The sequence below is a fragment of the Bufo bufo genome, chromosome 2 (genome assembly GCF_905171765.1).
Source record: "Bufo bufo chromosome 2, aBufBuf1.1, whole genome shotgun sequence".
In the NCBI taxonomy this organism is placed as follows: Eukaryota; Metazoa; Chordata; class Amphibia; order Anura; family Bufonidae; genus Bufo; species Bufo bufo.
In genome coordinates this window covers 111,891,005-111,916,948 of record NC_053390.1, presented here as the reverse complement: position 1 = coordinate 111,916,948, position 25,944 = coordinate 111,891,005, and the positions used below count along the sequence as shown (strand labels likewise).

Below are 25,944 nucleotides of genomic sequence, written 5' to 3'. Positions count from 1 at the left end.
AACAACGCAGAAACCCCAAGTAACGAACAGAGGCTATGGCCCAAGCATCATTAGCCCGCTCATCGGACTGTGGGTTAAGCAGGCTCTTAAAGGGACAAGTAAACCTTCAGAGGATAGGCCATTAATATAGTACCCTTGGAAACCCCTTTAAAGGGGTTATCTAAGTTATGGGGAAAAAATTAAAACCTCAAAACTCATCAGGACTTACTTATACATTGCATTGAAAAAACAGTCACATGATCATCTCCTAGCTCACACAGACAGATCCTCCGGTCACATTTTTATAACAATTTTTTTTAAATTATGTGTATCTAAGCTATATTATATATAGATACAGATATAGCTTAGATACAGATATAGCTATATCTATATGATGGACAATTATTTACTTTTTGTGTCCTGGGGGTGGTATTAGGAGTGTAATGTGGACTTGTTGAGGGGGCCTGGGCTCTAATAACGATCCCCAGATGTGGGAGGGGAACGGGTAAACTGGCCCAAGGAAGTGAGGGAAGGAGCCAGACACATACGCTGCTTCCGAAGCAATCACCACGGCTCTGGTAAGGATCGCGCATGCGTGATCGCTTACGATTGCCGAGGCTGTGTGAGGAGAGCGAGAGAGGGGCGGGCACCGAAGGCTCTGACGTCTCGATTACCGAGCCGGGCCACTCCCTCAAGCAGGGAGAAGCTTGTAAACGAGACGTCAGCGCCTGAGCAGAGTTGATGACGTCGGGGGTCACATGACCCAAATCGTCAGCGGCGAAACAGGGCAAAATCAATAAAGTAAGTGATTTAGAAAAGTGTTTAATATAGTATAATAAAATAGCTCTTAGCATACATTTATATAACTCGGATAACCCCTTTAAGGCTTTGTTCACATCACATTTAGATCCAGAGTGTCCCTTTGGGCCAGTATATATATTTTTTTTAAACCACTCTAGAAGGTGATGTACACTTTTTTTTTTTTTACAAAGGGAGCTTATGGACTACATCCCATTGTGTGCTTACACAGTGGGATGCAGTGCTGCCTTCCTTCAGATGTATACTTCAGCATATCCTAGGCTCTAAACATTATGTGAACAGACCCTCACTTGCACAGAAATGGAAGGACATACCTTGTGCGTCTGGTATACAATGATTGAACTTGGAGATAGTTTTTCAACAACGTGGAAGTTTTCAATAGTTGCTGTTGAGACATAAGAAAAACACAAGTGAGCAAAATCAAAAGGAAAAAAAAATGCAAACATCATACTCGCATAATTGGGCACTAGAAAAAGCTTACTCTCCCAGTCGTTGCGTACGTCAACATTCCAAAAGTGCTGGCACACCTCATGTCCCGTGACTCCTTTCACAGAATGAGTAGCCTTCAGGGGGTCAAGAACGATGCCGTTTTCTTCCACTTCCCTTCTATAAACCTGAAAAGATCATATGTGTCATACACCAGCATGTGGAGGCAGTATAGGCATTTATCTTATGCCGGTCTCGATATACTGAAGAGACAAGCAAAGGGCAAATTATTCCTTTACCTTCATTTCTCCTTCTTCTACTACAAGCTGCCAGTTGGCATCTCCACCCACATCTTGGAGTGAGTAGGTCATATGGTTATCTACCATCTCATCCACCTACAATAAAAAACAGAAAGCACTGCGGTCAGATTTTAGAACATTGCTATGCTTCCACAAGAAACTAACAACACTGTGCATTTAAAGGGGTTGTATCAATTAGTCTAGCTCCCATTCCTTCTTGATTATTTATTTATTTTAATTGACCTCATTTGCAGCTCTCTCTTATCCCCCATGCTTGAATCCTACTTCCTGGTTTGCCTTGTGTCTGCTGTGCCATCCTGTGTCCTGACATCAGCAGATCATGTGACATTAAACACTCCCCTTATTCTTAACAATGACAAGGCTTCAATGCAGGACGTAACCTTCAGCAACTGAATATCAAAACGGATTTGCCACAGGGTGCAATGGCAGGTGAATAACTTTTCGTTCAATGGTGGTATTTGGGGAAAGTGATATAACAACGATATCGGTTGGGTGAGATACATTATTAGTGGTACAACCCCTTTAAGCTTTAGAAACATCATCTGTGCATAAGGCCTCATGCACACAACAATATCCATTTTGTGGTCCGCAATACAAGGATGAGGTCAGTGCGTCTTTTTTTTTTTTTTTGAAGACCCATGGGTCTGTGGTCCGCATTTTGACATCCGTGTACGTTTTTTTTTTTTGTGGGTTCACAAAGACGAATGGGTCAAAAAATGAGGATCGGACACAGATCCAAAATACATTGTGTGCATGATGCCTAAGAAAAAGTAGTCATAACACATTAAAGCTCTTGTTCAAACATTCATTTGGCTCATCCGTCCCAAACCACAATACACAAGCATGTTTGGCTCCGCAACGTGTGCATGTGTTCTCAAAAGGGTGAGTGGAGTAAGCTTCTGTCTGACAACTCTGGCCATAGGTCTAGAAAACCGCATAGGATTTCAATGTTAGTAGATCCTGCATAGTATAGTGTATGGAAACTTAAAGGGGTTAAAAAAAAAACAAAAAAAAAAACCGCACATGCAACATATGGTCCGCTTGTGCAAGCATACAGTACCTGGCTGCCAAATCTGTGCTCATCAGAAGCACTGACTGGGTCATTTGAACGGCTGGGGGACTATTACAGATAAAAATAAAATAGGTGATAAAAAGTGAGGTTGGGTCCAACAGAATATAACTAATACATTATATCAACTGTACAAATTGTCAAAATGGATGCACTAGGCGGACACGTCTGATCCAATCGGCAACAGATCCCCTAATCTGTTACCGGTTCTAATTAATCAGTTTATTTTTTTTTATTTCATTAAAATAGTGCAGCAGGCCACAATAGTTTACCCAATGTAAATCCAACAGAACCTAGATAAGTCACCTCTACATGTACATACGCAGTCAGTACAGAAAATAACGGGCACTTTTATAGGACTTACCGCTCGAACAAATCTGTGATTTTCCACAGCAATTAATGCATCACTGGTTGGTAAAGATGAAGATAAGTGAGATCTCGTCTTTTCTGTCTGACACTAGAAGGGAAAGCGTTATGATTGACATTTGCACTTGATAAACGACCGCATTTATGTTAGAACTTTTTGATCTTTGTGGTTGGCTCAAAGGCAAAAAAAAAAAAGCGATCTGTGTCTCACTATGGTGTAATTTAGGGTACATTCACATGACCGTGTTTTGAAGTCCGCAAACCACAGATCCCAGCTGTGTGCCCACCGCAGACCCACTGACTTCAATGGGTCTGTAGCCCTCATGTTGCGGCAAAGTATAGGACATGTCCCATCGTTTGAGGCGTGGCCACATGGATGCAGAAGCACACAGAATAGCTTCCATGTGCCTCTGCATCCACGAGACTGCTGTAGAAAAGATGAGACATAAACCTATACTTTGCCGCAGCATGATGACTACAGACCCACTGAAGTCAATGTGTCTGCATCGTGATCCGCCGTGCACACTGCCTATATCCGTGTTTTGCAGATCCAGAGTTTTCGGACTGCAAAACACTTAGTCGTGTGTCTGCCCCTCGTCTCTACTCCAGCACCTAATCCTTATATTCAATCTCAGGTAGCCACTTACATCCGTCTCCATTTAGAAAACGACTCTTTTCCCCCTAGAGAACATATAGTATAGTTTATGGGTTCTAATTAGAGATGAGTGAATTGCAGGTTATGAAATTCGTTCACGCTTCGTTTGGTGGTAAAAGAAGAATTGCGTTATGGACCATAATGCAATTCTATGACGGAATGTCTTTAGAGGCATTCCGTTATAATAGAAGTCTATGGGCTGCAAAACAGATCCGTCCCGTTTCCGTTATGCAGAGGAGTCCTCTCCTGCATAAAGGAAATGGGACGGATCCGTTATGCAGGCCATAGACTTTATTATAACGGAATGCCTCTAAAAGGTATTCCGTCATAGAATTGCATTATGGTCCGTGGTAACGGAATCCATAATGCAATTCACATTTTACCAGTAAACGAAGCGTGAACGAATTTCAAAATATGAAATTCGCTCGTCTCCTATTCTAATGCTTTGTGTGAAAACATTTCTTTAGCAATGTTAAAAAAATAAAAATATTATTAATTATTACAGGGCTCCAGACAAAAAAAAAATCTCAAGCAGCCATTGGCTCCTAATCTGAAAAATTTAGGAGCCAAATGAATTTTTTAGTCGCCAAATGTAAAATACATATAATTATAATAAAAAATAAAAGACTTGTCTGGCTACAGTGCGGGGAAAGCGGACTGGGGTGACGTTACGCAGTCCGGCATGCTGCCCAGGTGTGGCATGGCACAGTAGGGCCCATCCCTTGCGGCTCTTCAGCGTACGGGGCCCCAGTGAACACTGAACAGACGCGTCCACTCTGGGGTTCACCTGAACCCCTACTTTTGTGTAAGAGCGGCTCAGCCCCAGCTCCGGCCCCAGCTGGCTGAGCAAGGCCTACAGCTGAGCCCATATCCGGTAGTTATCCAGGCAGTTAAAGAGAAGGGCAGACTTCATGGGCCCCCTTGTAGGGAGGCTTCCAGTAGGGCCCCTTGGGTTTGTAGTAGGGGGGCTGTAGCCGGTAAGTGGGCCCATAGTTTGGGAAGGGCGGATAGGGAGGGTGCATGATCAGAGTCCTGCAAGGAGCAGGTGGGCTGCGCGGCTGCCCCTTATATCAGCCTAACGTTACTTTAACGACCGGCAGCCTTAACACCTTCACTGCCAGCCACACCTGAGCCTCCCCAGCGTGGTGGCATCTCCGCATCGTAGGCTGTACAAATGGCAGAGTGCTCCCTCATACCGCTGCACGTGCGCCAACTGATGGAACTGGTCACAATCACACTTATCAGGCTCACACCAGAAAAGGTTCCCCCCCACTTTAGCATAAAATAGGAGATGTGCAGAGAAAGGTAGGTAGGTAGGTAGGCGGGGGGAATACTGGGCAGCAGCAGCCATTAGCAAGTGGTGAGGTGATCATCAGTCATCTCACCACTTGCTAATGTTAAGTATGTAAAGGGTTAATAGGAGCCCCGCGCTGGTCAAGACACTAAAAAGCCAGTGAACCATATGTCTTTCAAAAGTCTTAGGAGGAGGAGATAACCTCCAGGAGATAACCTCTCCTCCTACTAAGCAAGGACTATTGAAAGAGATATGGTTCACTGGCTTTTTAGTGTCTTGACCAGCGGCTCCTATTAACCCTTTTATTCCCTTATTAAGAATGTTTGTGAGCCCAGGCAGGGAGCTCACACGGAGCACTGAGTGTTATCAGGGTTGTAAAGACGATAAGGATTAGCCTTTATCAGCGGCAGAGCAGGGGTGACTGTGACCGCTTCTCAAGCTAACCTCTGTTCTATGGAGCGGCTCCCTGTCTTCATGACTCTGAAGCTGCTGCTGTGTTCAGCGCGGGAGAATGGGGGTGTGAGAGGAGCATCCAATGGTACAGCAGCACACTGATCCTGACCAATCAGCAGCCTCCTCTCTAATAACAGAGCTCTATACTGTGCGGAGCTCTGTTATTGGATTGCCGCCTGCCTTCTGTATGAAATGCCGTTCTTCTTAAAGCGGCAGAGCAGCGGAGGCTCTAGGCGCAAATGGCGACAAGACTACAAAGTCTTGTCGCCATTTTGCAATTCTAAGTCGCATTGGGGACCATTTTGGTCGCCATCTGGAGCCCTGTATTATTATTATTATTATTATTATTAATAATAATCTTACTCTTGGCTAATTTCCTGATCCCCTTCCCATACCACATGGCTTCTTAGGTGAGACACTCAGCATTAGAGGTACCTGTTCAATTTTGTCCTGTCGGTCCAAAGCAGCTTCAACTGCATCAAAGAATTCTTCTTCGTTAATCAAGCTGTTCGGTCCCTCCTGTCATGGTATAAGAGATTATTATCTTCTGAGCACAAACTGTACATGTATTTTCCAGAAATCCCACCGATGCTATAGGATTGTTTCACAACATATTTCACATGCATCATAACCTTGCAATTCAATTGATTGTTGTAAGGGTATATTCACATGCAGCAGTTTTCTCGCAGACTACTCTGAAAATCAATCCTATTCATCAGAATGTTTGTTTTTTTTGATGGTAAGCAAAAACATTTTTGCAAGTCTTGATAGTCAAATGTTAAAGTTTCTGCAGCAAATCCGTCACATACGAATACAGGTGTACACACTACACAACTCATATTACAGATTTGTACAGCCCCTCCGTCTTGGGGTACGGCCACACAGAATTATTTGGGTTTTGAGGTTTTGCTGGCAGGAGTTTTAGCTAAGCCAGAAGTGTATCCACCAGGAAGGAGAAGGGTATGCCCTTACTTTATATCTCCAATTCCTTTCAAATCCACTTCTGGCTGTGGTACAAAATCCTGCAGGCAGGTCTGCCTCAAATCCTCGTCCAAAAATCTGCGTGGCCGTGCCTTTAGACTGCACCCACTGAAAGACCCCTCAAACAGTCTGACGCAATGTTGACATGGGAGAGGAGATGCACCATGCGTGTCCAGGAGAGAGCAATAGACTAAAGCTTTCTATCTCCTCCTATCCCAAGTCTTTACTTCAGTAAGTGGCAATTTAGTGAAATAAGGAAAATTTCTGCTGACAAAAATAATAAAATAAAATATATGTGCCGAGAACTTGCTAAATAAGTCTTTTAAGGAAAGAAGATGAAGGGACATGATCAAAATCTTTAAAGGGAACATGTCAGTAGGTTTGGGGGCCACTAGACCACCGGCGTGTCCGGTTTAGTGTTTCAAAGCTGCGTATAATAAATCACTGATGAGTTGTTAAAGAACATACAGATCAGCAGAGGAGTCCTGGACTCGTTTCCAGCAGCTCCAAGTACATTTGCATTGCACTGGTGAAGCTGAGGGCAGTACTTCTTGCTTCACTTCACACGTACCAACGTGCAGTACATGCCCAGTAAAGCAAGGTGTACCCTCCATGGTGCAACACACATGTGACCGGAGTTATAGGAGAGGAGTCCTGGACTCATTTATGGTAAATTTAGATGTTCTTTAAATTAACGCAACAACGGTCAGTTTTGATATATGCATGTTGGTGGCTTAGAGGACCCACAGCTCTCTTTAGTATGTCAAATGTTTAAATAAAGGGGAGGAGCAAAGTGTTTCCGTAGATGAGAACAAGGGGGAACAATGAGAAATTAGCTGGGGGACAGCTCAGAAATATTTCCCTGGAAGTGTAATAGATGCTTGGAAAAAGCTTCCAGCAGATGTGGTTGGGAAATCTACAGTCAGTGACTGTAAACCTGTCTAAGATGATAATACATTAAGGCAATAATATAAGGGCAGACTAGAGGGACCATGTGGTCGTCTTCTGCCACCAGTCACTATGATTAGTACAAGCAGACTGGGGAAGAGTGCAGTAAACATACTTCATAGTCAGGTCCACCAAAGTGGGATTTTTTCTTTAACTCCGTCATCGCATTCTTATAGGCTTCTTCTACTCGTCTCCTCTTCTCGACCTCCTAAAATAAGCAGATTTAGAGTTGCATATTAACAATCTTGTTTTCTATTCAGCTTAAAGGGCATCCGTCAGCAGATTTGTACTTCTGAAACTGAAAACTGGCTGATCTGCTGCACATGTTGGTCCTATGCTCATATGTGCCCGCATTTCCGATAAAAATGACATTTTAATATATGCAAATGAGCCTCTAGGAGCAACGGGGGAAGTTACCGTTACACCTAGAGGCTCTGCACTTTGATTAACAGGAACAGGCTGTGATAACATTATAACGCCTGGCCCTGTCAAAGCACCAACAGAACAGCAGTTACACCTAGAGGCTCTGCTCTCTCTGCAACGGCAACACCCCTGTTTCTCCTAGAGGTTCATTTGTGTATATATATATATATATATATATATATATATATATATATATATATATATATATATATATATCTCAAAACATCATTTTTCTCAGCAATGTGGGTACATATGAATATGGGACCAACACAGATGCCCTCAGCTGCCAAAAGCACATGCAACAAGCCAGTCATTTTCATAGGTACAAATCTACTGACAGATGTCAGTTTCTATGATTAAGGCCCTATACGACAATATATTTGGTCTGTAGATTGGATGCGGACCCATTCTTTTCAATGTATGTGTTCTGCAGTCTTGCAAAAAAGACAGAACGTGTCCTATTCTTGTCCGTTTTGCAAAGGATTGGGCATTTCTACAGGACATGAAGAACGTGTGAGCATAGGAGTCCATGGTGCCTCGCCTGCATCAGTCTTCATCCCCTATACTGCAGGGTAGTGATGAGCGGCATGGGCAATATTAAAATTTGCGATATTTCGCGAATTCTTGGGCGAATATTCGCCATAAATTTGCAAATTCGAGATCTCCAGTCATTATTTTCTTGATTGTGAAAATCGGCAATCAGAAAATTCGTGATAAAAATTTGCGATTAAAAAAATAAAATCAAGAAATTGCAATACGAAAAGTCGCATTCAACACTACTCCTAAATTCAAAGATATTGCAGCCTTCTCATTGGCCCACAAGTAAGAAGCAGTGATGGATCATGGGTACTGATGAAAAAAAAATCTATAATATTTGCGATTACGAATATATAGCACTATATTCTAGATATTCGCCAATTTTCGAAGTGCCAGTATTCGCGATAAAAATTCAGCAATGAGCGGCAGGGGCAATATTTAAATTCACGATATTCCGCTAATATTTGGGTGAATATTCGTCATATATTCGCGAATTTGAGATCTCCAGTCATTATTTTCTTGATTGCGAAAATCAGCAATTGGAAAATTTGCCATACGAAAATTTGCGATCAACACTACTCCTATAGGCAACTTTACTATTGGTTGCTAGGGATGTTGCCAAGTGTCGATATTCGTGATAAATTTGCGATTAGAATATAGCACTATATTCTAAATATTCGCGAATTCTCAAAGTGGCGATATTCACAATTAAAATTTGAGATTAGAATACTCACGCTCAACACTACTGCAGAGTACCGTGCCCATGTATAGGACAAATGAAGACCAATATAGAACAAATAAAGTGTACTTCCACTTAAAACCTCATGCCCATGAAAGTGTACAAACCTCTCAGTGCATCACAGCGTGCCGCAGCATCTCTCCACGCCAACTAGGGCAGGAGATCATAAGTGGAGACATATCCTGGCATATCGCTGCTGCTTGTAAATAGCAGGAGTACTGGAGGAGCAACGCAGAGGACGTAGCTGAAGTAAGGGGTGAATATATGAATATATATATATATATTTTTTTTTTAACTCTTTTATTGACCTATGTAAATTGACATCCATTACATACATTTCTGATACAATTCAAAATACCAATAATGAATTATTTTCCATTGTCATCAAGACTTTCAAACAATCTATATAACAATGGCCATTTCTCTTTGTCCAAGCTGAGTTTGTGTTGTACTTTTCTTAGGTACCCCACTACACCGGTTGAGCCGTGGTTCCTCGGGCAGTTAATAAAGCCTGCCTTAGTCTCGGGACAGAGTATAGGAGTATGAGGTGAATCACACCACACTGCCCAGACCTTGTCAAATTTTTGAGGTTTATTGCGATGTTTGTATACCAGCACCATATACGGTAACATCTGATTTATTTGTGTTAGCTCGGTGTATACCATCTCAGCGCGATACATTTACATGCCATAAAGAGCGATTCCCTTAAGAATGTTGTAATATAATGACCCCAGTTATCCTCACCCAGAATTCCCAACAGGCAAACCTCAGGAGTACAGGCCACCAGAACCGGCAACAGATCAGATAAGAAAGTGGTCACCTCCTTCCAGAATCTATCGGGCTGCATCTCCACATAAAGTGCCAAAAGTCCACCTCCAGGTCCCCACACCGTGGACATGCTGTGGATGATGCCCTTCCCATTCTATATAATCTAGTCGGTGTAAGATATGTCTGATGAATAATATATAATTGAATTATTTTGTTGATTGCTGGTGATACTGGTAAATGGGATTCTAATAAATCTGTAGCTGATTCTTCTGTAAGTGTGGGTATCAATCTTTTCCATTTGTCTATTACAGTAAGGGGATTGGCACTGACCTTTGATTGTACTAAATGCGAGTAAAATTACTGACACTAGTCTTCTGGGTCCTTGGGTTCTTACGACCCCTATGAGGGGAAACGTAGAGATCGTATAGTTGCCAGTCGAGAATGTACTCTGTATGGCCGATCTAAGTTGTAAGTATGAGAAGAAAAGCGTGCGGGGAATATTGTATTTCTGAGAGAGTGCCTCGAAGGACATCAACATCCCTTGATCATATATGTCTCCCAGAGTTCTGAATCCTGCCAACTGCCACCCGTCCGCCCCCATGACCACCTGCGGTAATGATTGGTTGGCCCATAGAGGGGCGTCCAAGACAACCTCTGTAAATTGTGATACTGATTTAGCCTCCTTCCATGTCGTTTGAGCCAATTTGTGCAATGGAAGTAATGGTTTCTGGAACTTGGGAGGCATCTCCAGAATCGACCATAATGTGTAGCATTGCAGATGCCTCTTTAAAAAGTATTCTGAAGTGGGAAGCTCCTCGTTCATATACCAGGATTTAATGAGTCTTAGTTGACCTGCTAAATAGTATATATAAGTTAGGCTTGAGATCTGCCCCAAATAAAAACCCTAGACAAGGAGTCTATTTCTTTAAATACTGATTTGGGTACCTGCACCTCCGAGTGTTGAAAGGCATAAAGGACCTTTCGGAAGTATAATCATTTTGATGAGGTTAATACGCCCTGCCACCTTAATAGGCAGACTCTTCCAACTTTGAAACTTGTTTCTTATATGGTTAGTAAGAGGGGAGATATTAAGTGACATGGCCTGGGTGTGTCTTTTACTAATATTTATTCCCAGATATTTAAATGTGTCTACCACTTTTAGCCGTTCTACGTGGGAGGAACCAGTCCAATCTGCCCTACCCAGTGGCATGTATACCGATTTCTCCCAGTTTATTCTTAAGCCTGAGAACTCTCCGAATTCATCTATCAAAGCCATCGCGTTGTGGATGGATGTGTCAGGCGAGGACAGATATAAAACCATATCGTCCGCGTATAATCCTATACGGACCTCTCTTTCTCCCAGACTCACCCCTGTTATGTTCGTGCTACACCTCAAGCGGTGACAAAGGGCAGCCTTGTCTTGTCCCTTTATGGAGGGTAGTTTTCTGATAACTCCCCATTTATCAGTAGTCTGCTTACCGGACTACTGTATAGCATACCAATCCATCTGAGGAACTTTGGGCCAAACCCAAATCCCCGCAAACAGCTAATCAGATAAGCCCATTCGATGGAATCTAATGCCTTGGCGGCATCCAGCACAGCTAGGGTCCAATCTGCATTTGAGGAATAGCCCACCTGTGTAACCACCTGCACCCGTCTGATATTCTCCGTAGTGGACTTTCCGGGCATAAAGCCCGTCTGATCCTGGTGAATCCGAGAAAGGATCACCCAATTAAGGCGACTGGCCAAGATTCTGGTTAAGATTTTGTAATCCACGTTTAATAGGGCTATAGGCCTACAGGAACTGCATTCTAGGAGTTCTTTATCAGGCTTAAGTAACAGTATTATGGTGGCTTCCATAAAAGGAGTCTGACAGACGTTTCAGCTCCAATGCCGAGTGAAGGGTGGTTAGCAGTTGTGGAGCCAACATCTCTGCATATTTAGCATATACTTCTTTGTGGAGCCCGTCTGGTACTGGAGACTTCCCATTATTAAAATCTGCCATGGCCTGTTTTACTTCTCCCAAGGAAATTGGCTGGTCTGACTGAGCACTTTGCAGTGTGGCGAGTGTAGGGAGGGTTGTACCTATCTCTGATTCAGATACTGTTATGCTGGATCTATATAGATCCCGTAGAATTGTGTAAAGGTATTAATAATAGTCTCAGATTGTCAAAATTGTTGAAGAAGGCAAGTCATGCTTAATTAATTGCTCTAGTAGTTTGGCTGACTGATTTCCCAACTCAAACGCTGTCTGTTTCATGAAGAACAGTTTCCTATCCGCTTTATCTTTAAGGATAGCTAAGTATTGTCTACCCGCCTGTAGCCAAGCAGTCCTGTTGGAATCGGTCAGGTGTCTAATATATTGCTGCTCCAGAGTGGTGCACTGCAATTCAAACTGACTCCGAGCGTTTAGTATCTTTTTTAATATAGGAGATGCCACACTAGAATCAAGTTAGGTTCATCTCCATGTATTTCCAGAAACTCAGTCAGATGAGAAACAGTCCCGTCTGCCGAGGCCATAAGATTCAGCCAGAACAGCTACGAATCAGAGTACCCAATATCGGCGAGCGATCAAATATTCCCCTAGGAAGATATATTATGGATCGCAGGTTTAGTATTACTAACCCGTTGCCCAATAAGTAGTCAATTCGAGTTAGGGAGTTGTGGCTCCTGCTATGACAGGAGTATTCCCTGTCTCTGGGATGCTGAACTCTCCAAAGGTCTGCCCATCTAAATTCAGTCAGGAATCGACTAAGTTTCGAGGGACTCCCCACACTCCTCGGGTCTGCTACCCCTGAAAATTGATCCCAAGAGGGGTCCAACATCATATTTAAGTCTCCCATGCAAATTATCCTGGCATGTGGGTACATAGCTGCAAAGGTTGCTGCTAGGTGTAGCACTTGCACAGAGCCAGGGGGAAGATTATAAAAGCCTAATAACGTGTACTGTACATTGTCAATAAGAGTGATCAAAGACATATCTGCCTTCTGAATCTGTGACTAGGTCTTTTACCTCCCAGCAAAGTTGTTTGTGCACCAGGAGAGACACTCCTCTAGATGAAGGTGTGGTGGGAATGTGCGGCCCATTGAACTCAAGGAGGTGCTGGCTGTAAGATGGGTCTCTTGGAGGCACAAGATTTGTCGGCTGTGATTCCTAATAAAAGCTAGAACCATGGATCTTTTTTGAGGTGTAACCTAACATTCCATGATAAGATTTTTAGTTCAGCCACGGAATCCCGGTGTAAATATAGACTCGGGAGTGAAGAAGGATGCAGTGAGTGTATATTAGAACAGTATTGCAACATAAAAACTGTAGCTAACGGCGCTACCATAATAGTTTTCCAACCTAGTAAACCTATAGAACTTTCTTAACTTTGTGTGTTGGCAACTAGAAATATGTCTGGACCTGTGTCTTAATCCAGACTGAAGGCTAGTTGTACTGGGATGCCTCTCCCTGCGATGAAGGTTGGCAGAAGCATGTAGGCCGTGACCACAGTTATGATGTAGTCATTTTAGTACATGCAGGTCTATATTAAAACCCCCTTTATCGTCCTCTAAATGGAATCTATGCATTAACAAGAAGCTGCAACTGGATAATTCTATCACATTTCAACTAAGCCAAACCAGTCTAGTAGAATCCTCATGTAATCAGTCCCTGAAATTTGCTGGTCTGTTCAGCGTCTTGGAGATCTGCGTCGTAGGTTCAGCCATTCAGCGGCCTCTCCAGGGGAAGTTAAGAAGACCGCTCTGTCTCAGTCCACTACTCTGAGTCTTGCAGGATAGCCCATAGAGTAAGGGATGTTGGCCTCTCTGTCGTCTCTTGACATCCATAAAAGTGGTGCATAGTTTCTGCAGTTCTTTGGAGAAATGCGGAAATATGTAGACTCTAGTATTGTCGAATTTGATTTCTTGCCGCCTTCTAGCTAGAGCCAGAATCTTGTCCCTGTCTTTGCAGTTGAGGAATCTTGCCAGCATGGGGCGAGGTGGAGCCCCCGCCGGGGGTGGTCTTGCAGGGACTATGTGGGCCCGTTCCACCGCATATGCCTGGGAGAAGTTTGCATCCAGGAAAAGTTTGTTCATACATTTTTCAATGAATTCGTCCGGTGAGCGACTCTGCTCGTTCAGGAAAGCCAATGATTCTGATGTTATTTTTGCAGAGCCTGTTTTCTAGGTCATCTTCTTTCTGCTTCCAGGTCTCCGCTCTAGGAACAGTGGCAGTGGTATCTTCTATACGGGAGATACGTTCTTCAGCATGTTGAACCCTCTCTCGCAGATTATGCCGGTCTTGGTGCAGTAGTCCCAAATCAATCTTGACCTCCTCTAATTTCCCTGTAAGGGATGTCTTACATGCAGTGATGGCTTCTAAAACTTGGGTGGATACTTGGGTGGATACTTGCTTGAGAGTGAGTTCTTCAGTATTCCCCTCTAAAGATGTTGTATTAGGTAGAATGTCGGATACAGTACTTGCTCTGGTATTAATATTACGCTGAAGCAAAGGTGAGCTGCGTAGCTTCCTCTGGCTGTCTAGCATATTCTCGCAGTTTTTCTGCGGTGCTTTGTGCTTTTTGTGGCCCCATTGTCGTATCAGGGTGTTGATCAAAATACAGTGCATGGGGTTAATTTAAGTGCTCTGCGTCGTACTATTTGAATCCTCTTGTAGTGAGACTGCAGCTGATAATCTAGTGTACAGTCCGAGATGCTACTTTATCTCTCTTATATGCCCCAGTGGTTTGCACATATAGGCAAACTGCAAAAATATAGTATGAATTAGTGCCTCCAGTGGCTGAGGTCTGGAACTTATGGCCGAATTGTGCTGTGCAGGGAGGTTTTGTTGGAATCTCTGTTATAGACTCTTGCAGCCAGCAGAGCTCCCTACCCCCTCCTCCTTTTTCTGCAGGGGAGCCGCCGAAATGGCCAACTGGTGGGAAATTGCCATGGCTCGCGAGTATGTTCGGGTTCTTCTCTACCCACCGGATAGTTTGCCCTCCGACTCTCGTTTCTTCCCTGTACCTTGCAGTGCCTGTGGGCGCGTTGTCTGGCCGACGCTCGTGCTTCTCTTGTGGCACACAAGTTCCTCCTTCTCATCAACTCCCAGCGCGAATCCCTACCCGCCCACGGCGTAAATGTGATGAGGGCACACTTCTTGTGGGCAGTGGGGTTTGGCCAGTGGTCTACTGTTCTTCAGGTGGCCATAATGAGCCACGGCTGCTGGCCCTGCCGCCCAATATACAATTTTTTAACATTACTTTAAGCTGTTGTAGGTTTCTCCGAGATTTTTAATTATCTTGGACAACCCCTTAAAGTGAGACCTTTGCAATAACTATTCTAAATGAATGCCGTTTTCGTAAAGGGAATCTGTCAACACGATTCTGGACTATGCAGTAATACGGGAGTAAGGCTTCAGATAATGAGTCCAGATCACCATTTTTTATTTTCCTTCTGCCACCAGTTTCCACACGGTCAGCATTCAAAGCTTTGCTGAAATATATTGTCAGGACTGCTGCTGCGCCAATGTAATGGAGAGTAGTCCTGTGTGCATGCACGGGAGTCCTGACAATGTATTTCATTGCAGCTTTGAGTGCTGATCGCATGGGGAAAAGTGAGAGGTAAGAAGCTAAAAATTCATATCTGGACTCCTTTTGTACAGTACTCAAGTATCCCAGCAAAGAATAGTCGAAGATTGTGATGACAGATTCCCTTTAAGGGCGTGGTGCTCTCAATGACTAAGGCCAAACACAGAGTGAAAAGGAATTGAGTATCTGGTAAAGATTATGAGGGCTCTTCTCAAAGAGGAGGTCTATATATTATATAATGGTTTCCTTCCTCATGCTCATCCAGAAGTGAGGAGACGCACACTGAGCAACAGCTAAAAACTACGGCAAGCTGTACTAGTGCTACCGCTAAACGTAAAAATCCCACCGGGTTCAGTAATCCGCACTGCGGATTACTTGCAATTATTGCCATGTTCATATAGAACGTCTGTACATTTACCAATTAAGTTAATGGCCTCCCATTATTGTCTTCACAAAGATATTATAGCAAGAACCTTTTTACTGGATATGTGAACAAAAAAAAATGCAAAGCCTCGTATATTAACGCGTTTTTCTGAAATTGTGGTTGCTTAAAAGCAAATGACTCCATGATGCAATGGATCCATACTGCAGTGTCATGAAAATACTAATTACACAAGTCAAAATATACAACTTTCCATTACTGTAAATTCAGTTTAAGGCCTTATTCACACGTCAGTGTTCGGTCAGTGATTTCCATCAGTGTTTTGAGCCAAAACCAGGTGCGTCTCTAAACGCAGAACAGGTGCAGATATTTCCCTTATACCTTATGTCTGTGGAGGCTCCAGTCCTGGTTTTGGCTCACAATCACTGATGGAAATCACTGACCAAATCACTGACGTGTGAATGAGGCTTAACAACCTAATATTTAGATCCAGAAGACAGGACGTCAATAGGATTTCCAGAAAACCCCTTTAATGGGGTTGTCCCGAGTGTTCTATCCTGAGGATAGGTCATCAGTATAAGTCATCAATATCTAATCAGCGAGGGCACAACTCCCGACACCCCCACTGATCAGATGTTTGAGGAGACCGTGGTGCTCCGATGTGCGCTGCAGCCTCTTCCTTGGCCAGCGACGGCACATTCTTTGGCCACATGGCCTAGGCACAGCTCAGTCCCATTCAAACGAATGGGGCTGAGCTAAAACACCAAGCACAGTTACTGTCCAATGGATGGAGCTGTGCCTGGTAAGCTGCGAGTAGGCCATGGTGCTCGTCAGAGTGCTGCAGCCATTACTAACATCTGATTGGAGGAGGTGCCAGGAGTTGCACCTCACCAATCACATACTAATAACCTATCCTAACTTCAGGATCGGTCCTCAGTATTAAACACACGGACAACCCGTTTCAAATATTGATGACCTATTCATCAATATCAGATTAGAGGTGACCTGATTCCCAGCACCCACACGCTGTTTGAAGGGGCCTGGTACTTGAGCGAAGGCTGCAGTCTCTTCCTCAGCATTTAGTATCACGTTATGTTCCCAAGACCTTTCTGCAGCTGTCCAATTGAAATGAATGAGACCGGGCTGCAATGCCAAGCACAGCCACTATGCTGTGCATGGTGCAGAGCTCAATACATTATGAGGAAGAAGTCGCACTGCTTGTCCAAGCGCCACAGCCCCTTAAAACAGCTGATTAGTGGGGTTGCCAGGAGTCACATCCCCACCGATCTGATACTGATGTTCTATCCGGAGGATAGATAATCAATATTTAAGCGTTAGAAAACACCCTTAATTTTATGCTCTTCACTTAAAGGGGTTTTGCCAAATATGAAAGTTGCAACTGCTGGACATAGAGTACAGCGCTCAGCGGTTTCTGAAAGTCCCATAGAGAATGAATGGAGCATCAAGGCACGTTTAGCCTGTGGTCAGATCAGCACACCAGTTACTTGTGGATAGGGGATAACTTTAAAGGTCTACTCACTTCTGGGGTAACATTGTGGTCTTTTGCCACAAACTGAGGAAAACAAGCAAAGCCTTGTGCAAATCACAGCAAAAACTGCCATTTGACCATGATGAACAGACCCTACACTACATAATCCTGATGTCCAGACATCACAGCAATACAGATCACCATTACCTTATCAAGCCTCTTCTGCCAGCTGTCCTCCCTCTTTACCATCAGGTCAATGCAGTGTGACAGGGTGGCCAGGATTCCTGCCGTCGTTGCCTTGAAAGTAATTGCTTCCCCTTTAAAATCGATGCCGTTTATGCCTTTTGTGGCTACATGTGGAAACACTAAAATGGAAGGCAAACAGTTACATATCACTCGGGAAGACGAGCAAAGTCTGAAAATGATAAACGCTAGATGCGTATCAGGTGGAGCTTCACATATATATTGGAGGATTCTGCCTCGAGAAATTGCTTCCTGTTCTGATAATTGACTATATGGGATGGGAGTAGTAGTGGTGGTGCTTTTAGTAACTGGAGGACACATTAACAGAGGAGGCGTAGATTACAAGAGACCACAACGTCACGTCTCCTTCCAGTACCCATTATTACATATACAAGTACGGAGAGGAGAAGCCGCAACTGTAAAAACAAGCAAAACGCTTACATTTCTCCTTGGTGCCATTGCTGCTGTGATTGTGATTGTACTCTCCATCCGCGTGGTTTGGAAGGAAATCGTCGTCTTCGTCTTCAACAACTAAACCAGAAGAAACAAATGATGTTAAGGATCTGCAGGCCGTCAGGTTGATACTGGCACACAGGTGACGAAAACTGCTGGGGAACAGCAGGGAACACTGTATGCAAGACAATAGGAGAGAAAACACCAGCAAACAGGCATGTCATTCTGCTCAGCTTACTGACCGTCACAGGCAGCCCTTGTGCTCTACGAGACTAGCACTGCCAGGAGGATAGACAGCGCCGTCCCTCCCAGGCCGTGATGGAAGGAAATGTACCATATATATCGTACTAGAAGATGTAACGGACACCGTCTCATAGTCAGAGGATATCGTAGATCCCAACAGAAACCTCTGGATGTGATCTGGTCTTCTGTATGCAATGTAGGTTTTATTGAGCATGATATGGGGATAAAGAGTCCGGCCTACAGGGTGTACAACCTGCGCCGTGTGCCACACGTGCTGAAGACCAGGCACCCATGGCCCGCGGACATTACCAATATTACGTATCAGCCGTATTAAAGGGAAACTGTCCCTATGAAAATACAATGCAGTATAACATGCATGTTATAGAGCAGGAGGTGCTGAGCAGACGGATACAAGTTTTTCTGAATTTCATCCCATAAAATTATGGATTTAGTTTGTTTAAATCCCTGCTCATTCTGGGCCTTGATGTCAGGGAGGCGGTCCTATCAGTGATTGACAGCTACCTCCATAACTGTGAATAAAGAGGGCTGTCAATCACTGATCGGACCGACTCCTTGACTTCAAAGCCCAGAATGAGCCAGGATTTAAACTAGACACAAGTTAAGAATTTTTTTTCCTCCAAAAAAAACTATATATCAGTGCTGCCTGCATGTTATACGGCATTGTATTTTCATGGGGACAGTCTCCCTTTAAGTCATTTTACAGTAGTGTTATTGGATTACGTCATGTACTGTTTGCTCACTGTATTAAAGGGGTTATCCAAATCTACACTTTAACAGACCTCGGCCCGCTGTGGGAATCTTGCTGCACCGCTCCATGGCACATCTGCAGGTCCTGTTTCTCTGGTAATCAACATCACCCAGGCAGTACATCACTGGGTCACATGCCGTACAGGTGACAGGTCACTGGCCAAAGCGGTCACCTGACGCCAAGGTGGCCATTGAGTGATTCAGCCAGAATACAGTGACGCGGACCAATTTATTATGAACCCCACCGTGTGTTAAAACAGCTTATAGAGAGGAAGATCTATGGCACACCAAAGGATTCTTTTTCAAACGATGCTTTAATACATATTTGTGCAATTACATCATTTTGTGTTTAATTTCCATCCAGAACATGTAACAATATATGGGGCCATCAAAAGAAGTCCCAACGTTTCGGTCAATAATGACCCTTGCCAATGGCCCGTGTCAGGAGAGGGCTCGGGATGCGGGATGCCTCATCCAGACAAGCCCGCTCCTGACATGGGCCATTGGCAAGGGTCATTATTGACCGAAACGTTGGGACTTCTTTTGATGGCCCCATATATTGTTACATGTTCTGGATGGAAATTAAACACAAAATGATGTAATTGCACAAATATGTATTAAAAGCATAGTTTGAAAAAGAATCCTTTGGTGTGCCATAGATCTTCCTCTCTAACGGATTGACTCGTGTCCTCTATGAGCACCCACCATTAGGGGGTGTGCAGATCTCATTCTTTTGAAATGTTAAAACAGCTTAGTCTTGGATAACCCCTTTAAGCGTTGTAAGGTGGTATTTAGTAGTGTGGCCTCCAGCACTAGGTGGTGCTCAGATCTCTGTATAGGATTGTTACTTGGTGCTTCGAATTAGTCATTGTATGGTATGATTATTCACACACAGCATGAATACATTGTTATGGGCGGGGAGGGGGTCTTCAGCAACAGGAGATATCTTACAGGACATCCATCAACCTACAGCTAGCGCCGAGTGGAAAGCATCAATAACATCAAAAATTAATTAAGGGATCGTTCACGCTGGGTTTTCGGTGATGATTCCGAAGTGAAAACGGTGTTGGAATCGGCATGGATGAGCATCTCAAATCTGCCTCCTCTGCTTTCAGTGGGAAGCAGTGATTGGAGCTTCTTTTCTCAGCGTGCTGAAATAAGAAGCTTCCAACCTTATCTTGGCTTCCATGGTGGAGCCAGAGAAGACACCGCGGCAGGTGGCCACACACTGATCAATAGGTCTCCCCAGTGTTCAGACCCGTAGCAGAAACTTGAAGATCAGCCTCGGCTTTCACAGATTTTTCAGAAGAGGTCAGATTTTCTCTCTGCTGTAGAACAACCTTGTTGCTTGCCCTCTATATTTTCAAGGTGTGGACACACTGCTGCAGCTTACATGGAAGTACTGACCTGCTCAATAAGAACAATCAATGGCTGCCACATGTCAGTGTGTGACCAGGTGGAATTACAAGGAAATATTCAGAATTAGGCCTCTTTCACACTGCCAGCACAGCCTTCTGGCATAGAAGCCGGGAATCGGCAGGACAAAAACCCACGCAGCGGTATTTGTCTGGCCATCTCTCAGCATAGTTGCTGGATGGCGGCTCGATCACTTCCGGGCCCCACTATCTATAATTCAGCAATGCTGGATCCGGCAGACTGTTCCCGGCCGAAACAGCCGGTCGTATCGGTAAACGACTGTGTGCAACTGGCCTTAACCATACCTCTGTCCCGATCAAGGTCGTCTTTGCAGACCGCATCAGCACAGGCATCAAAGTATTTTTGAAGCGTGTCAACCTGTCGACACAAGATGTCACGGAAAGTCTCCATTTCGGCAAGTTTTTCTCGAAGGCTGTGTCCTTTCTATTGAAGAAGGAAAGCAAAGTGTTAACGGTGGCACATATAAAAAAAAAGTATGGATAGAAAGAGAAGATCTTAATGCCAATACTGTCACGATGAAAGGGAGTCATTAAAATTCATAAGCTGGAAGAGCGAACCTTAAACGACGAGGTCGAAGTAGCAGAATAACTGCTCGCTCCAGAAACCAGGGACACCATTGAGCCATGCCTTCGTAAGCTAGATTCAGATCCATAGCCGGATTCAGACTGAAAAACAGAAAAACAAAGATGGTTTAATGGATGCACAGAACCTCCAGGTGCCAAAACCAGAGTGAAGCACAGCAATGGTGGACTGAACCTCAGAGATGAGGGCCTACTGAAGGGCTCCTTCAATAATGGTGGACTTGCACAAATTCTTCCAACCTTTGCAACAGACAGTACAGAAAATGATCACCAAACCAGGCCTCCCTGGGGTCATATACAGTGTTGAGCGAACTTGTGTTTTCAAGTTCAGCGCACAAGGTTTGGATTATCTTAGAATTCTGTTATGGATTCCGCTACCACGGGCCATAAGTTATGGCGGAATCCATAATGGAATTCTAAGATAACCCGAACCTTGTACGCCGAACTTGAAAACAGTTCGCTCAACACTAGTCATATCAGCATGCTCTCCGGTATGAGAACGGAACAGAATGCATTTTGTTCCCATTGACAATGAATGGGGACAAAACTGAAGCGTTTTTTTTTTTCCGGTATCGAGACCCTATGACAGATCTCAATATCAGAAAATATTAACGCTAGTGTGAAAGTAGCCTAAGCCAGTTCTACTTTACATCAGTTTGATAAATCTCCCCGATAGTCTTTCCCTCATTTCAGTTGGAAAACGCAAGAAATAACCCCAACTGCATGAGAATTAGTTTAACCCCTAATAATTTTTAATTTTGCCAACTTGGATCTGCATACTTTTGTAACTGCATGTATTTAAAGAGGACCTGTCACCGCTTCTGACATGTCCGTTTTAATTGCTACATGCATTCCCCATGTAGTAACAATTCTGGAGCATCTATTCTCATGTCTGTATGTTGTGCCATTCCTTTATTATCCCTGCTAGAAGTTATGAATGAATGGCTAGCAGTCTGTAGTAAGGGTACAGAGGGGAGGTAACCAGTTGGGGGGGGGGGGTTACCTGCAGGGACTCACTCTATCCAAATCCAATCAGTGCTGCCATTGTCAGGTACACACCCCCACCTGGTTACCTCCCCTCTGTACCCTTACTACAGACTGCTAGCAATTCATTCATAACTTCTAGTAGAAATAATAAATCAATGGCACAACATACAGACATAATAGATGTTCCAGAATTGTTATTACATGGGGAATGCATGAAGCTATTAAAACAGGAATGTCAGGAGTAGAAAAAATTATAACTATTGAATTATTCAATAAAATGTATCTGTATAGCGCCACCCATTTCCTTATTTCTCTATCTAAGCTGAGGTTGTCGCACATGCTCGGCTCCATCCTTCAATTGTCACCAGTCTTAACTAGTTAGAAGCTGTGACAGTTACAGGAGAAAGCTGCAGTAGAAGGGGCACGCCCCATAAGGAACATGCCCCCCACTCCTCCTGAGCCGTCAGCCTGAAGACAACCTAGCAGAGAAATACATGGGGAGAACTCTGGATCCATGTGTTCAAGCTTCATTAGTCCGATTATCCCTTTATACATTATTCTTGGGATAACCCCTTTAAATAAAGCCCGATGTAACAATATAAGCTCTTTATAGAAGAGAGGCAAAGACATAAAAGCCACATAATGGCAACTAGACTGAAACCTGAGAGACGCAGTCAGTCATAAAATAGTACTGAGGAGAGGACAGAGCCGTCATCTGCATGCGGCTGATGTCACTTCTATTATAGGAAGCGGAGGTAAGTACCGCAGAGGTCACCTCTTCTGTCCTCACCATTTGCGGACGGTCTCAGGTCTGCATTCTTTACAATCTTACAGCATTCGTGTGACACCTGAGGCTAAGCAGTGAGGAGCCATTACCATCCAGTGACCAATAACCCGAAATCTACAGAAAGATATTTTATCCAGCCTGGCCTGGGGACACGCGGGACACAAAACTGACCCCACAGATAGGACTGGTTTTATCATCAGTTTCCCTGTCACTTCTATGGACTAGGCGCCCCTTTATATTGCCCGATGGAGCAGGCGATTGTCGGGAAGAAAGCGTTCCATCCTGGCAATCGCTTGCCTGTTAGTGAAGGAGACCGCTGCAACTACATGAAGGGATCTCCTCCACAGTATGGGGAGGAGCAGTGGCTAGTGACATAGCTCGTCCCCCATACAGAATCATTACTTGATGGCAGCAGAGCGTGCCACCTAATCAGCCACAAACAATGATCGCTGTACAATAATGTTACTTTACGTGACAGCACCAGCAAAGAGCGTTTCGCTCATTCATCAATTATCGGGCAGTGTAAAGGGGCCTTTAGCCAAAGGGAAGAGAGACTCCAGATTTTCAGCTGGCAGCACGTGGTTAGCTCTGTGGACTTGTTAAGGGGCCTGGGTTCAAATCCTTAAACATGGGCACTGAGTTCGTATGTTCTCCTCGTGTTTGCGTGCGTTTCCTCTGGGTATTTCCGATTCCTACCAAACTCCAAAGACATGGAATCTAGATTGTGAGCTCCACTGGGGACAGTGAATGAGGATAGTGTCTGTAAAAGGCTGTGGAATATGTCAGCGCTATATAAGCAAATGGCATTTATCATGTAGAGGAAGTTACTACAAGGCACTTACTAATGTATTGTCCATATTGCCTCCTTTGCTGGTTTGATTCATTTTTCCATTGCATTATACGCCGCTCGATCCCATGGTTGCGACCGCCCTGGTGGTCGTACTTGCACACTAGAGGAAAATGCGCCAGAGTAGGAGCACTCTCGGGGTGCCAGCCATTAGAGAGGCCGGAGCCTTTTTCTATATTGTGCAAGCACGTCCACTGCGGCTGGATTACAGGGTGGTCATAAACCCTGGATATGAGCAGTGTATAATGTGATGGAAAAATGAATCCAGTCAGCAAAGGGGGCAACATGGACAATCACAATACATTAGTAAGTGCCTCGTATGAACTAACTCTACAAGACCGGAGACAACCCCTTAAATAATAATAATTATTATTCTGGTAAGATGCCTAATATTACCACAGAGAAGACCTTCAGTATAAAGAAAGGTGGTTTCTTTGACAGATCCCATAGTGAAATTAGATTGATAATTAATTCCTCCGAAAATACTAGTGACCTTTTCCACGGTCTCTCTATAACCACCTTCCATGTATGATCTATAAGATTCATTTTGTAACGCATGAACTAAAATTTGCCATGTTGCATGTAATAGTAATGACAAAGCTAGGAGACTAGAAAAGAACAAGAAACCACGGCAAGCAAAGGTGGCCATCAACCAGCACAACCACAATTACACATACAGGGTTCTGGGACCAGTAGCAGCAGCACAAAGACATAACACACAAAATAGTAAAAAGTAAAAAAAGAATCTTATAAAATGAATAAAAGGAGGAGAGCAGCCGCCTAGCCGCAGCAGCACGCCATCTACACTGACGGTTAGCAAGCCGACCATTCTCTATGCCTTTTAGAAAAGCACTCTGATAAATGAGAGGATCGATAGAAAGCATCAGAGCAATGGCCGACCCAACCGCCCAGCACATTAACCCCATCAGAGCCAAGACGTACGGAAGGTCAGAACTACTGGTGTGTGACAGAGCTGGAGTGCTGCCAGCAGTTACCTGGCCACTGCCTAATGTCAACACAGTCCTGCAATTCTGGTTACCGGCCTAAACCCTGCCGCGCTGCGTCACCTTCTCCAGCTCCTTCCACCTCCGCGCAGGTTCCATGTGATTGCTGCTTTTTCCCCAATAGTGTCTCCAGACAGAGGAGGAAGAGGAGAGGATGCGCTTAGGCCCCACCCAACCTCTTATGATGCCGGCCAAGGAAGGAGGTCTGGGCTTTACCGGCGTGCAGTCAGAGGACACCAGCGACACACGCAGGGTTTGCTTACTCAGCGAGCTGAAAGGGTTAATGGTGCTAATGACTGGGGAGGCTCATGGGAAAATCCACTCAAACTTGAACTGCATTTTCTCCAGCGTCATCGCGTGGGACATCAACCCAATCGATATTTATTTACGCCACGGATGATGAGGAGTCTATACACCGCCACGGAATATGACAGCCCTACGTAACTAACGGGAAATGCATTTTAAGCTGTATAATTAGCATGGGAAGAAAAGGGATCGTGACATGTCTGTTTTGGTAACTACTCGCATTCCCCATGGAACAACGATTCTGCAGCCTCTATTCTTATGACTATGTCGTGCCATTCCTCTATTATTCCTACTAGAGGTGATGAATGAATTGGCAGCAGTCAGCAATAAAAGGTCCAGATGGGCGTTTCCAGTTGAGGTGGTGTCCCAGCACAGTGTGACACTATCCAATCAGTGCTCCCACTGTCAGAAACACACCCTACTGGTAACAGGTGACCTTTATTGCACTGCATTCCTCCCTTCTAGTGGGAATAATAAAGGAATGACTACATAAGAAGAGATGCTCTAGAATTGTTGCGGTCACAACCCCCTACGGCCCAATATCTATCACCTATGCAATGGAGGCACCGGATATACCACAGAGGCTCAGGCTGGATGATACATTTGGTGCAGACACTTCTGACTAACTTTGTACCCATTATTGTTTGGCTTACTTTCCAACAGAATAATGGGCAAAATGGCACATCTTCGTAAATAGGTCTAAAGTGAGATGTGCCAAACAACGGCAAAATGGAGCAAATTATGCCAGAATTCAGACAGATCAGCTGTAGGTAATGAGGGCTGTAGGAGTTTTGTTTTATGATGTTTTGGCTGTTCTGAATATGTCGATTTTTGGCTTCTCTAAAACAACTCTAAAAACACTGGTAAATGCATGTAAAAAAATACATGACACTACAAGATGTCCGATACAAAAATGAGCTCTAGCTCACCCACTGGCCGGAGCAGACGGCTCTCTTACCCACTGGCCGGAGCAGACGGCTCTCTTACCCACTGGCCGGAGCAGACGGCTCTCTTACCCACTGGCCGGAGCAGACGGCTCTCTTACCCACTGGCCGGAGCAGACGGCTC

General features: G+C 44.2%; 1 protein-coding gene across 2 annotated transcripts in view; it reads right to left on the bottom strand.

The window, feature by feature from the left end:
• CERT1 (ceramide transporter 1) overlaps nt 1-25,944 on the bottom strand; it is a 73,758-nt gene that overhangs the window by 5,452 nt on the left and 42,362 nt on the right. The window contains exons 4-14 of one of the 2 annotated variants that reach the window (XM_040421426.1): nt 20,922-21,029; nt 20,649-20,787; nt 17,905-17,994; nt 17,428-17,585; nt 7,426-7,518; nt 5,817-5,900; nt 2,978-3,070; nt 2,605-2,664; nt 1,524-1,619; nt 1,280-1,412; nt 1,113-1,183 (exon numbers count right to left, since the gene is read on the bottom strand). In XM_040421426.1, coding sequence (XP_040277360.1) covers nt 1,113-1,183; nt 1,280-1,412; nt 1,524-1,619; nt 2,605-2,664; nt 2,978-3,070; nt 5,817-5,900; nt 7,426-7,518; nt 17,428-17,585; nt 17,905-17,994; nt 20,649-20,787; nt 20,922-21,029 — 1,125 coding nt within the window. The remainder of the gene's footprint in view (nt 1-1,112; nt 1,184-1,279; nt 1,413-1,523; nt 1,620-2,604; nt 2,665-2,977; nt 3,071-5,816; nt 5,901-7,425; nt 7,519-17,427; nt 17,586-17,904; nt 17,995-20,648; nt 20,788-20,921; nt 21,030-25,944) is intronic. The other variant, XM_040421427.1, reaches the window with a different exon arrangement.